This window comes from Dermacentor variabilis, chromosome 4 (assembly GCF_050947875.1).
Source record: "Dermacentor variabilis isolate Ectoservices chromosome 4, ASM5094787v1, whole genome shotgun sequence".
Taxonomy (NCBI): domain Eukaryota; kingdom Metazoa; phylum Arthropoda; class Arachnida; order Ixodida; family Ixodidae; genus Dermacentor; species Dermacentor variabilis.
Genome location: NC_134571.1, coordinates 10,962,115 through 10,974,829, shown reverse-complemented (window position 1 = coordinate 10,974,829; position 12,715 = coordinate 10,962,115). Strand labels below are relative to the sequence as shown.

Below are 12,715 nucleotides of genomic sequence, written 5' to 3'. Positions count from 1 at the left end.
ATTTCATAAAAGCGGGTTTCGTTAAGTCATGGTTTGACTGTCCCAAAGAGATAGCAATCCTACCTCTAAACTCTTGTTCTCATACTCCTAATTTGGTAAAAGGAGGCTTTAAAGAAGGCTTTGATACCCACTTTACCCCTGAAACCTGGCATACTGATGTTTTCCCCTTGCTTGCCCTCAAAGTTTTGTTAAAATCAGGCAAGATCCACTTTGTTGCTTCAACATTTCTCAACATTAGGCTCTACGATGTGCTGGGGATTTGAAAGCACTCAATTAAATTAAAAATTTCATAAAAGCGGGTTTCGTTAAGTCATGGTTTGACTGTCCCAAAGAGATAGCAATCCTACCTCTAAACTCTTGTTCTCATACTCCTTCATGCAGGTGATGCACTGGTGAGATGTGCTTATGGTGCTCGAGACGCCATTCTTCATCATCGTATCAGTGCCCGTTGGTGGCTTGAACTTGATTGTGGTCCCTGTAGTAACAGAGCCCGTGCCAAATGCTGCAACAGAAAGCACAAAGGAAGTCTCAGCTCATCTTAGCTCATCCCTTTCTGGTAACATAGGCTGAAAACTGAGAAAAATTCTGAAGATTTCAATACACGAGTGAAGCAGCACACGTACAATGTCCGACAAATCTAAGAGGCCTCAACTGTCCTTCCCAACACCAGTGGCCAAAAGATTGACTGGGTAGTGCAAGTATACTAGTTGAGAAAAAGAAATGCACATCACACTTTCATCTGGAGTCTTTGCACATCCAGACTGCGACACATGTTGAAATGAGAGGACACTTCCAATGATGTATGTTCGCTGCTCCTGTCACATACTGAAGCATACTTGTTTCACTGTTTTTGATTGTGGACAAACCTTCCATATGGAAATCGAAATATCACTAAATTCCACTACAGTAGATGTCTGTTAATTCAACTCCGGTTAATTCTATCTTATGGTAAATTCGATCTCGACCGAAGGTCCCAACCAGAGCCTATACGTTTCCATGGGATCAAACTTTACTTATTTCAATCCTATCCTGAAATTAGCCTTCGCCAAATGATTTGAACTTGGCTGGTCATCACGCACGCGCCCGGCTCAATGGTGACCACAGTGGTGACGCCGACAGCGGCAGCGTACATCTCGGCGGCACTTAGATACAAGAAATGCGTTGAACATGCGTCATCTCTCGTTGAAGACGCCTGTCTTTGGCCTGCCTCAGGAAGATATTAAAGCAAAAACAGTAGCTCACAATCAATTATTACAGTACAGTAGCCAACCGATTGTCTGGGCCTCACAGAGACCAAAATATAGTCTGAAAAATCTAACAGTCTGGTGGGTGAGGGGGGGGGGGGGGGGGGGAGGGCAGGAATATAGGAATATGCCTGTGTCTTCTCTCCGTGGCAAGTGCAAAGGTAGAGTTGAAATTGGTGTCTTCACACGCATTTTGTTGTTCCCATGCATCTAGTGTTGCCGGTCGCACAATCTCAAGTTTCCAAGACAGAGCGTAAAGCGCTCGCTCGTGTTGTGACTGAGAGTTTGTGGTCATCGAGTGAGATCTGTTAATGTTTGAGTGCACATGACACCGTCAAAACTATGAACCTCACCTTGTGTAGTTGTGTCTTTGCTATCGTCATCACTGCTCTGCCTTTCTGGTGAAACTGTGATTTTTCTGTTTTGCTCAGTATAAAAACCAGTATCTTCTTACACTTTTGTTTCTAATTTGTGGACACTGGCTGGAGGCACCAAGTGCTATCAGCTATGGCGTCCAAGATTTGTGGCACCGCGCCAGGCAACATACGCAAATCTCTGTTGCTCCCAGCGCGACGTGCACTCATAACCACACTACAATTAAAACTCGACCTAACGAAAACAGATTTCACAAAGTTCCCGATTTAACTAAGAAATTTCCATTCGCCAGCAGGTACCCATAGGGTTCAATGTTATCGCCACCCCAAATTAACGAAACAAATTTGGTCGAAATCGATTTATTGAAGTTTTTTCTGAAATAAATGAATAAAAATAGTGATTCCTTTCTAATTTTGATATAGATTGGGTCTTCTTCGAGCGTGCGCTCTAAAGCCATCACATTAAAACATTTAGGCAGCATGGTCACATCTCCAGCTTTATTTTGAGAGACTGCATGTATGTGCACATACGATGTGCACATACGGCACATACGGCGGCAAGACGACATGGGGAAGAAGCTTGCGTCTGCCGTTCATGACAACATGACGGTAACTCGCGTTTTCTCGTTGCCAGTGGACCGGACATGAACTTAACTAGAGCCCTTTTCATGCACGGTAAGGGACGATGGCATGTCCAGATAAACCAGCGTTTGGTCACCATTGCTGATTTGCCCTAGCTGGAAGCTCTCGGACTGGCGCAGCGAAATAACATGGCGCTGGAAAGCCACAAGCAGCTCTTCAAACGATTCGGGCAGCTCTTGCGAAATTGAAGTTCGGCGGTGTAAGGAAAAACCAGCACGGCACACGTAGCAATAAATCCAGTGCTTGCTTGCTTTGAAGGTGGAGCTCGGTAGCCCTTTTTCTCTTGCAAGCTCCTCAGCTTTTGCCTGCATAAGCTCCACACTCACAGCTAGATGGGCGGCTTGCTGTTGGCATGCGAACTCCGTCAGGGCAAGTTCGATTTCCGGAAATGTCCCACTCTTTGGGCCGCGAAAGCTTCTTCGCGTTCCGCTGCACGCGAAATGGCTTCCTTCTGTCGACGCCAACCGCGAATGCTTCCCTCATTGACGCCAAACTGCCTCCCGGCCACACTGTTGCCGATGTCCTGTGCAGCTAAAATGACCTTTCTCTTAAAAGCAGCCGAGAACAGTCGCCGACTGATTTTTAGGACTCCAAAAATTCAGACATGCTCGATTATTCGGTCTGCTTCGCAGCACCGCCATTCCCCCCATAGACCATAATGTATAACAACTGCCGAAAGTTCGGACACCTTGCAACCTCTCGTTTGATTTTTCGGACACTCCTTGAGCCAACTCGATCGAGAGCACCATGCACCGACTCTGACCGGTGCATGGTTCGACTTGCTGAACGCCATTTTTGTTTTGAACGGAGCGTCCTTGCTGCCCCACGTCCTCGGTCATCATCATCATTTCTGCCTGGTTCGATAGAGTAGCTCTGCAGCAGTTCCAGTTTCAGCTTAGTAAGCCATCTCAAGACAATCCAGAAGCTGATTTGCTTTTTCGCGCACGACGCTGTGAGTAGGCCACGTTTTTCGTTTGTGCGACTGGTGTCGGCATGGCGGTGTTTGTTTTGTGTGCTGTGTCGAGGTTTCGGTGATCCAACGCAGCATACGGAAGCATCGCGTCAAGTGTCTAATGGCGCCGACAGTGCCCACGCAGACTGCGCTGGGGAATGCCGGCAAGCGGGTGCCGGGAGGCCTAACGTTTGTCGCCTTCCGATGTGCTCCCTACTGACGCAGAAAATGTTCTACCGAGGCCTGCGCAGTGGTTGCATTGCGATTCCGGACACCGTCTCATTTGACAGTTTCACAGGTGCTGACACTGCTGTACTGACATGCGCAGAGCTCGACGATGGCGAGATCATTCGTCAGGTTTCTGCTGCACCACCGGACGATGACCCTGAGTCGGAAGATGATGCACCATGTGCTACGTTGCCATCGCATGCAGAGCGTGTAAAACCACTGACTGTGCTTTCAGCCGCCTATAGTGACCGTACGCCCCTCTCCAAGATTCAGGCTTATCTCATTGCGCATAAACGGAACAGCGTGCAACGGTGCATTCACAATTTCTTCAAGCCTACTGCCGAGCCCAAATTAGTGCGTGGAAATAAAGGATTTCATTTTTTTTTTCTTAATCTGCTTTTTTGGACACCTGTTTATTCGGACATTTTTGCAGTCCCCGTGAGGTCCAAATAAACAGTCAGCGACTGGAGAAGTAACAGACCATCAGGTTCAGTGGTAAATACCAATGAAAACACGCGGTTCAATGCATCGGCACACTCTTGTTCGGGGATCACTATATCATTATGGTCGGCAATAATGATAGCATACGATGGCTGAGGCTTTAGAAACTGCCAGAATTTCTGGGGGCTACAGCTTAGTACATGAGGCACCGTGTCATGGAAAAAGGAGTGCCTTTCGCGGCGTATAGCTGACAGATAAGCTTTCTCTGCCTCGTAATATTTGCCACAGGCCACAGGACAATTGTTTTGCTTTGCCGATCGAAAAAATCGTTTTTCTTTTTTTCTTGTTTTCTAAAGTCGATTATCTTTTTGTGAACCAAGGTTTATTGCTGTTAGTCCATACTGGAATGTGGTTAGTAGCAAGGTCAGTGATTTTTTGTTGGAAGATTGACCAATGCGCTTGAAGTGTGTGGTTGTGGAATTCAGCATTGAAAGTAGGGTGGAAGGACATAAGTTCCTTGTTAACCCTTTCGCTGTCACGGACGTACCGGTACGTCATCATTCTTCCCCACAGTGTCACTGACATACCGGTACGTTCTCTATTGTGCGTTCAAACTTTCGAGCCAGAGCGTGAAGCTGGCGCTCCTGGACTAGCCACGCCAACTGTAGACTCTTTCTACATGTTCGTATTTTCGCCCCGACCTGTGTTAGTCCATGTATTGAAGAGTACGGTGCGACTACCACTCCCCTTTCTTTTTGCTGAGTGGCGCGGTGGCTCCGCGTTCGCTGGATCATGCGTCGCGCGCGTGTGGTTATGGGTTCAAGGGTTGTTCTGCCATCTCCGCTGGTTTGAAGGTTTTTATTTTTCTTCTGTTGGTGTGTCTGCTACGGCGCGTCAAGTTCAGGCGCATGTGCCATTGCCTCTCCGAAAAGAGTGACTCGATTGCTGCTTTCGCTCTCTCGCCGCACCCTCGCTTCCGACTTGCAACAGTAAATGTAAAGCCCTTCGAACTTTGTTTTAGCCTTTTTTCATCACCCTCTGTCTTCTTGATCACACAACCTCCCATTTCTCTCCGTTGTGCGGGCGAATGAAAGCGCATCCTCCCTGCGCACGGTTACTTTCGGATGGCTGAGCGCGCGGGACCTTCGTCTGCTCTTTGGAGCGGTGGCTCTTCCGATTCAGAATACGAGCCGAGCTCGGATTTGGACTCGGACAGCGTTTCACGCGAGGAAGAGATGAGTTCCGCATCGTCAGATTCGGATGTTGAACGGATGTTAGTCAGGCTGATGATGTTTACTAACAACAGCTGCAGAGCACTGAAATGTGCATATTGCATTGACTATGTTATTTGTATACCAATCATAATCAAAAATAAATTGCTATGTTCATTCCCTGTTATGCTCGTTCCCTGAAACCAAGCCGACACTGGGGGTGCGTCACGGCCAGAAAGGTCCGACAGTGAAAGGGTTAATGGCATCGTAGTTGCCTTTGTTGTATAAGCGTATTATTTTATTCCATGATTCTCATTACAGAAAGGTAAAGACAGTGTGAATTACTTTATGGTCGCTAATTTCCTGAAGATAAGATATTGAAGATAGGCTAGACGGATTGTTAGTTATGATGAGATCTAAAAGGCTGGCCGAGCCCTTCACTACGTGTGTTGGTTCTAAAACTAGCTGGGTTAAGTTGAAATTAAAGCAGACTTTGAGGAAATCATTTTCAGTTCTATGTGACAAAGGTGGATAGCTATCCCAATTGATATTAGGGAAATTAAAGTCTGCAAAGAGCAATATCTGAGCATTAGTGTATTTTTTCATTAGTACATCTAGGACGCAGTTGAGCTTGCCACTAAAGCTAACGTCTGTTCGCAGGGGGCGGTAGCAAACACCAAGTAAAATAGTTTGCGGGGTTGCACAAAAGAGTGGCCATAATATTTCAAGGTCACTTGGGTTGTGAACAATGAATCAGGGTATCGTATTACTAATAGCGATAAGCACCCTGTTGCCTCTAGAGTGCTGGCTATTGTTACAGAAAACATAGAAACTGGGTAGGTCGTCCATGACCTCTGCGTCAGATACGTCAGCAGTTAGCCAGGTTTCGGTAAGTATCAACAAGTTACATCCAGATGACATAACCAGATTAGATACAACATAACGTTTGGAAAGGAGACTACGCATGTTAGAATAGATTGCTGAAATAGTAGCGTTAGGGCAGGTTGTCATTATCAAACGCTGTGTTGATTGATGGTGACGTAGCAATTGCTATTGGACTTCTTTCACACATTTCGTAGTTTCGTCGTACATGTACTTAGCAGACCCTATGAATAGAGTTTTGTAGCGTAATGAAAATGGAACCGATTTGGTCCTCACAAAAGCCAAAAGATGTTTCCGGGCATTTTGTACAGTACGAGAGTAGTCTTCACCAATTGTATAGTTAGTCCCTTTCAACTTGCATCTGTTGGACAGAATTCTTCTGTTTGTTCTATAAAAAACGAATTTTACAATTATACGACGGTTACGATTATTGGAATGGTTTCAGTTATTGGAATACACTTGCACAACAGCAAGGACTAATGGCCCGCACAACGGTACCATGCCGACCACCAGGCCTGAGCATGCAGCCGCCATAAGTGATGGCAGTGCCATAACCTACTTTTTTTCATACAAAACAGTGGTCGGTAAAATTAACTGTTTTAATTTTATATTTCACAACAAGCAACGACCACTGTGAAAGCAGCACGAACAAGAGCTGTGGTATGAGGCAGGTTTAACTTGGAGCCTGCATCTGACCACTGCTGCACCACATGCAAGATTTCTTGGCCCATATCAGGGTCCTCTGAAATCACGTGCCACCATGTGACAGAGCTACTGCAAAGCAGAGCAGTGCCATGTTCTGTATAAAGTACAAGTGTGGCAAGAGCCTATTGCGGCCCGCACTCTGTATGCTTTAGGTGTGAGTGAAAATGTGCAAGGTTGAGACGAGAAGGATGGTGGCTTGATGAGCGCAGTCTTCCCGCACAACCAATAGGAAAAGGGGAGGGCAGCGAGGTCACATAATATTGTCACGTGGTAGTGGACGGTGAAGAAAGAAGCAATACGGTGGAATACAAAACTAGCTTTTATTGGGCGAACCTGTGCCCACAAAAACAGGCTACACTTATAGCACAACGATAGCGGCGACACGGTCGGCGATCGTCGGAAAACTGATCAGCGGGTCAAGCGCGTCGGCTTTTATAGATCAGTCGTCGAATGTTCCAGATTAACTGATGGGACCCGCGTGTCTTCCACAAAGTTCTACACCATTCGTGTCACGCGATGAAATCTGATACACAAGGTTCGGCGACGACAGACACGCGGATAGAAGCGTCGATAACTTTCCAGAAACGTCGGATACATGCAGGCGCGTCCCCTCGCTGTGGGATTACAGTTGTTAAGCGGCGAAACGTAGTTGCCCGATAAAGATAAGTACACGTGTCAATATGATCAAGTACACACGAGGGCGGGGTGGGAAGGGAGTAGGGGCAAGTTGGCACACATCTTTTCTCTCCTGGCCATGGCTACGCATGGTTCTAAGCATGGTTGAGTGCATACACAGCCTGCATGCCTGTTTTAGAGGTAGTCTGCCACTAGTGAAACTGGTCGAGCTGAGATGGCATGGCATGGTGTGCTGTCTTCTTGTGCTTTTTGCGCCGGAAGTCACGTAATTTCGAGTTTCGCAGACGTGTTGAAGCAAGAGGCAGAAAAAGCATTCCTCCTCGCTGCAGGCCCTTTTCATGATAGCGTCTTTTCACTGCGGGCGACACTGAGCCTCAGGGATGGATGGGATAACGTGGCTGGCTACATTTCGTAGTGCCAATGTGAAGATATTGTCAGCATGGCATGTAGCTGTGTCTTTGACTCTCAAATGAAACAAAATTATTTCTTGTCTATTCAAATTTGCCTTTCTTACTGCCTGATAATTCCAGAAATTTTGCAGCCCCTTCCGTGCAAGAAAAATCCATTGGCAAATGAACCAATTTGCATAAAAGATAGACTATCAATATAACAAAATTTTGATATGAAGAAGCAAATTGCCAATGTTACCGATTTCATTATATCAAGCTTTAACTGTATAAGCAATCTTTAAATTCAACAGAATATTAATTCACTATGTTTTCTAAACCTCAATGACAATTTGATTTGGTCTCAGAAAAACAAAGGTTCAGTCAGTCAACACTGTAGCAATATGTGCACTGCAGCAATATGTGCACTTTCTATATATCGCTCCAATGTGTGTCAGGCATATTTTTACCCCGTGACTATGATGGGATGAACGACAGCTTTGTGAAGGCGGACTTAAAAGGTGGAGTAATTCTCAGACATGGAGCAGCAAGTTGCACAATGGAAAAGCTACTGGGGTTCTGATGCAAACTGTCAATGAGTGGCCTTAGTTGATAATGGTTGCATACATTCAGACAATGTGGTAGCAACGAAAACTACTCAATGAACATGCACAGTAAGTATGAAAAGCAGAGTTTGTGCACGGCACAGGTGTTCAGGGAAGGCGCAGTCTATGGAAATGAGTGCATACATGTTACATGAATGATACCCATAGGGAAAAAGCACAAGAGGTCAAACCACCAGGCACACGCAGGATGCGAATTCGTGACAACACCAACGCTTAATTTACGAGCTTCTCTTTAACGATAAACTACGGAAACAACCAAAGAGGAGACCGATATGCCGCACAATATGCCTCAATTCACCACACCAGTACTGTGCTGCTCAATATTAATACGAAGGTGTTGCACCATGTTGCATAATTTTAATATCTACAGATGTTTTTATGAGAACAGAATGTTGCGGTCAATAACGAGGAGACTCGTAAGAGGAGACCAATATGCTCTCTGTATTGATACCTTGTGGAGATGGCACAGTGCATGCTACGCAGCTGTGGCTGACGAAGTCCACTCAGGAAAGAGGGTTGCCCAGCCCATTCACAGCCCATGGACAGATCATTTCCAAAATACTTTTACCTGAAATATCTAAGCCCAAATTTATGGATGCTGCCCTCACACAATATATGGCACTTCGATGTAACAACAAAGTAAAGTGCCATTGTTTTGCAAGTTTCTCATGTTGGTGTTAACTATGCTCACATTTCATTACGTTTCAATACTACTATTATCACACCCCTAGGCAAACTGCTTCTATGACCACGTTGGACATAATGTGGCCATTATTATAAGTTAGCCCCACCAGTTGTGGGCAGTATTTCTTGCACAGTGCTTGTAGAAAGACTCCCTTACAAAAAGATAAAATCAGGTGCTATTCATACAGATACAGTGAGAAATGCACATCTGACCTGTTGATCCAAAAAGAGAGCTTCCAGCTGCAGGCGTCTGGCCAAACAGGCCTGTGCTCTGAGGCTGGCCAAAGAGGGTAGTGCCAGTGGCAGGTGTGGTGGTTGAGAAGGAGGTGCCAAACTGTGGACGGGGCTGACCGAAGGAGGATGATGGGGTGCCAAAAATTCCTGTACTGGCAGCAGGTTGCTGGTTCATGGCTCCAAACATGGATGTGCTAGTTGCAGGTGCTCCAAAACCTGCATTGGCATTTCTCTCAGCAATCAGCAGTACTTTATCAATTGATTCGACAGCTAAGGGAAGTTATGAAAAGTGCACAACAAATGGGACACAAAATGAACAAAACGAGTGCAGATTTCACACTACTGTTTCGATTTTGTGGGTTCTTTGTAGTGTCATTTGTACCTTTCAGCAGTAATTGTCATATTCAATAAATATAAGGCATTTGTCATTTTCAAATAAACCAAGTTGGAAGTCAGCACTCCTTTTGCTTCCTGTCCTAGTGCCTGTCGTGCAGTTGATGGCGACAAATCCCCCCAATCTGCCTCAACTTCAAGATTACACAGTACCTGGCGATTGTTTAGGTAAGATCAGCCTACCTGTACTCCGCCCATAGGAACATGCTGCATTGCACAGGTAATGAGCAGAGCCTGTCCCACAAGTTTCAAAGCCACTATACGCCTAACTGACATAACCATTACAGGGATCCTAAGCCACCTTTTATTAGGGGTGTGCAAATACTCTAATATTCTGTTTCGAATCAAATAGTGAACATTCGAATAATTCAATTTGGAAATTGAATATTTAGTATTCGATTTTTCACCCGCAGTTAATGACCCGGCCGTGGTTGGTGCTTTGAGGTGCACAGCATTCCCACGGCAAGCGATGGCACAAGGTTCGACCAGGTCGACCGAAGCGATCAAAACGATTAACAATACGCTAATGGAGGAAACAAGAAAAGTAGTGTATGCGAAAAGCACGGAAGCATGTGTGAAGATCAGGTCGATTAGCCACATGGCACGAAGTTCAAATTTGATTTTGGAGGTTTATGCGGATGCCACTACAGTCCATCCCGGATATATCGAATTATTGCCTATATCGAACAGCTGAAAAATTCCCTTGGGAATCCCATGCAAAAGTATAGTGCTATTGTTCGCGTATATAGAACTCCCGTGCACCGGCATATCGAACTGCACTTCTCCTCACGAAGCTCTTGCAATGTTCCCGCGATCTCACGCGTGCCATCCTGCACTATGAGAAAGGGGCGTGTGGGTAAAATGCACGTGATGAGGAGCACTTGGAGTGCGATGGGGTGTGAAAGGGAAGCGGGAGGGAGAAGCCACACTGACCGCAGGCGTCTGTTTCCTGTATTTTGGTTGGCTGACACTGCTGGTGCAGTGAGACGAACGAGGTCAGTGCAGCTTAGGCTTGTGGTAGTGCGGAGACGCGGAGCGGTGCGCCTTTCGATTCACTTTGTTCCTTTTATTCACGAGGCCAACGTGAAGGCTTGAGACTCGTGTAATGCAGTGCGTTTTTCTTTCCGCTTTTGGCACGTGTTTCGGAGCCATGGCCGCGAAAAAAACTCAAGAATTTGGATTTTTCAACAAAGGCGGACATCATTCGATGGGTGAAGGCTGGCGAGAAAGAGTCGTCGGTTGCCGCAGCGTTTGGAATTCCTCGCAACACCCCGAGTACGATCTTCAAGAACAAAGCCGATGTTAAGCTGAAGGCAGTGCAGTCCAGTCGCCCTGGAGCGTGTCGTGTGCGCATCCCAACCTTTGACAAGGTCGAGAAGGCCTGGACGGCGAATTTCACCAGCTCTTGGCATTCTCAGGCGCCATCCCAAGTGCCATCCCAGGCGGCGTTACAACATGCGATTTGGTCAGCGCTGACGACGGCGTGTAAGCTGTGGCGAATCACTCTGATGCGGAGATTGTGGCTGACATCATGGGTGACGAGGACACAGACTCGAGCAGCGGCAAAGGTTCCGATGAAGAGGACCAACCACCATGCGCTGCAGCTGAACTTGAATTAGCTTTCAGCGAACTTCACTGCTGTTGTGGCACAATGGAAGGAGCTGGCCTTTCTCATCTGGACACTGTCAACAGCTTGAGGACACCTTAAAGGGCCTCTGAAACGGTTCGGACAAATTTTGTAGACGCGTAGGGTACAGCTTAAGTAGAACATTCGCACCACAATTTAAGTGAAGCGTTACGTATTAATGGAGCTACAAGCGATTAGAAGTTACCCTCCTCCCTAGCCATGCTTTTCCTCCTCAACTCGTTCGCCGAGCGAGCGGGGCTAAGCTCCGCCTTCACTGGTTCAGCGTCACGATGCGACGTCACATCGTCCACTTCCGGTTGTTTTGGAGCTCGCCCCCGCCCGCGCGAGACCGCTCCGCTAGCCGCTCGACCGTCGACCCCAAGCGAGAGCTATCGAAGCAGCGTGCGTTGCGAGCATTCTGTCGTAGCGCCGTACGTGTCTTGTATTCCGGTAACCACAGGCAAGCTGGTCATTTCAGCAAATGACTGTAGGCATAAACTCAAGCTGATGAAGGAACTTCAGCGTAGACGTACGTGAGCAGCCTGATCGGTCTGCACGGTCCACACACTTGTTGGTGCAGAGCTTAACCAGCCAAACAAAGCGCTAATTTTGCTCTAACCAAGTGTCAAACATGTTAAACATTTATAAAAACAACGTGTTCATGATTACACTCCTGCGAAAAATACACACCAGCAGCAAAGAAGAATACACTTCGTTGCTGCTACTGTGTATGGTCGAGCTCTGTGCCACCAGGTGGCTGCACCGTGCAGACCATTCGCATTTGCCCTTCTGCTCATCTCATGGCTCATCCCGTCACGGCAAAGTCAAGCGGCCAGACTCTGTCCCCTTGCGCTTGCGTTTTCCCTAATACCGGACTCGGGAAACGCTATTGCGTTAGTAATCTTCCGGTGTAAAGTGACGGCCACAAACGCGCAAATCCTGGCGCCGATCGGATAGCGGCAGTCCGATGCACAGCAGCCAGTTCGCTCGTACGCTGCCTTGCAGAGGGACACGATGTCGCAGCTTGGCATATTGCCAGTCACTACGTTTGCAGTCCACAAGGCAACAAAGTCGAAGCATAGTGCTCGCGAAAAGACTGAGACCGACTCTGACCGCGGAGCTCTCTTCAAAATGGAGTACGTTGTAACACAAGCAGACGACACACACTGTGTGCCGGAAGTGCTTAAGTGTACTGAAAAATTATTCTTGTGCATTCTCTTTATGTTACTTTCTTTTCATAAAAACAAATTAACTAACATTCCAACTATTACGAAGATCATTTGTTTATCATAAAATTGGAAAAATTGTCGATCACGCGCCCATGTCAGCCAATTGGATAGCTCGCCCCACTGACGTCGTATGGGTGATTTCGGTCATATGGGTAGGGGCGGCTTAAAATTCCGCCGAGCAGTGTGCTGCGATCGGCAGCGATGTGCATATTTAAAACCTT

General features: G+C 46.7%; 1 protein-coding gene across 4 annotated transcripts in view; it reads right to left on the bottom strand.

Moving 5' to 3' along the window:
- Nup98-96 (nuclear pore complex protein Nup98-96) overlaps positions 1 to 12,715 on the bottom strand; it is a 286,308-nt gene that overhangs the window by 260,920 nt on the left and 12,673 nt on the right. For all 4 annotated transcript variants that reach the window (XM_075688115.1, XM_075688116.1, XM_075688117.1 and 1 more), the window contains 2 exons: positions 9,225 to 9,461; positions 348 to 502 (listed from right to left, as the gene is read on the bottom strand). In XM_075688115.1, the coding sequence (XP_075544230.1) occupies positions 348 to 502; positions 9,225 to 9,461 (392 nt within the window). The remainder of the gene's footprint in view (positions 1 to 347; positions 503 to 9,224; positions 9,462 to 12,715) is intronic.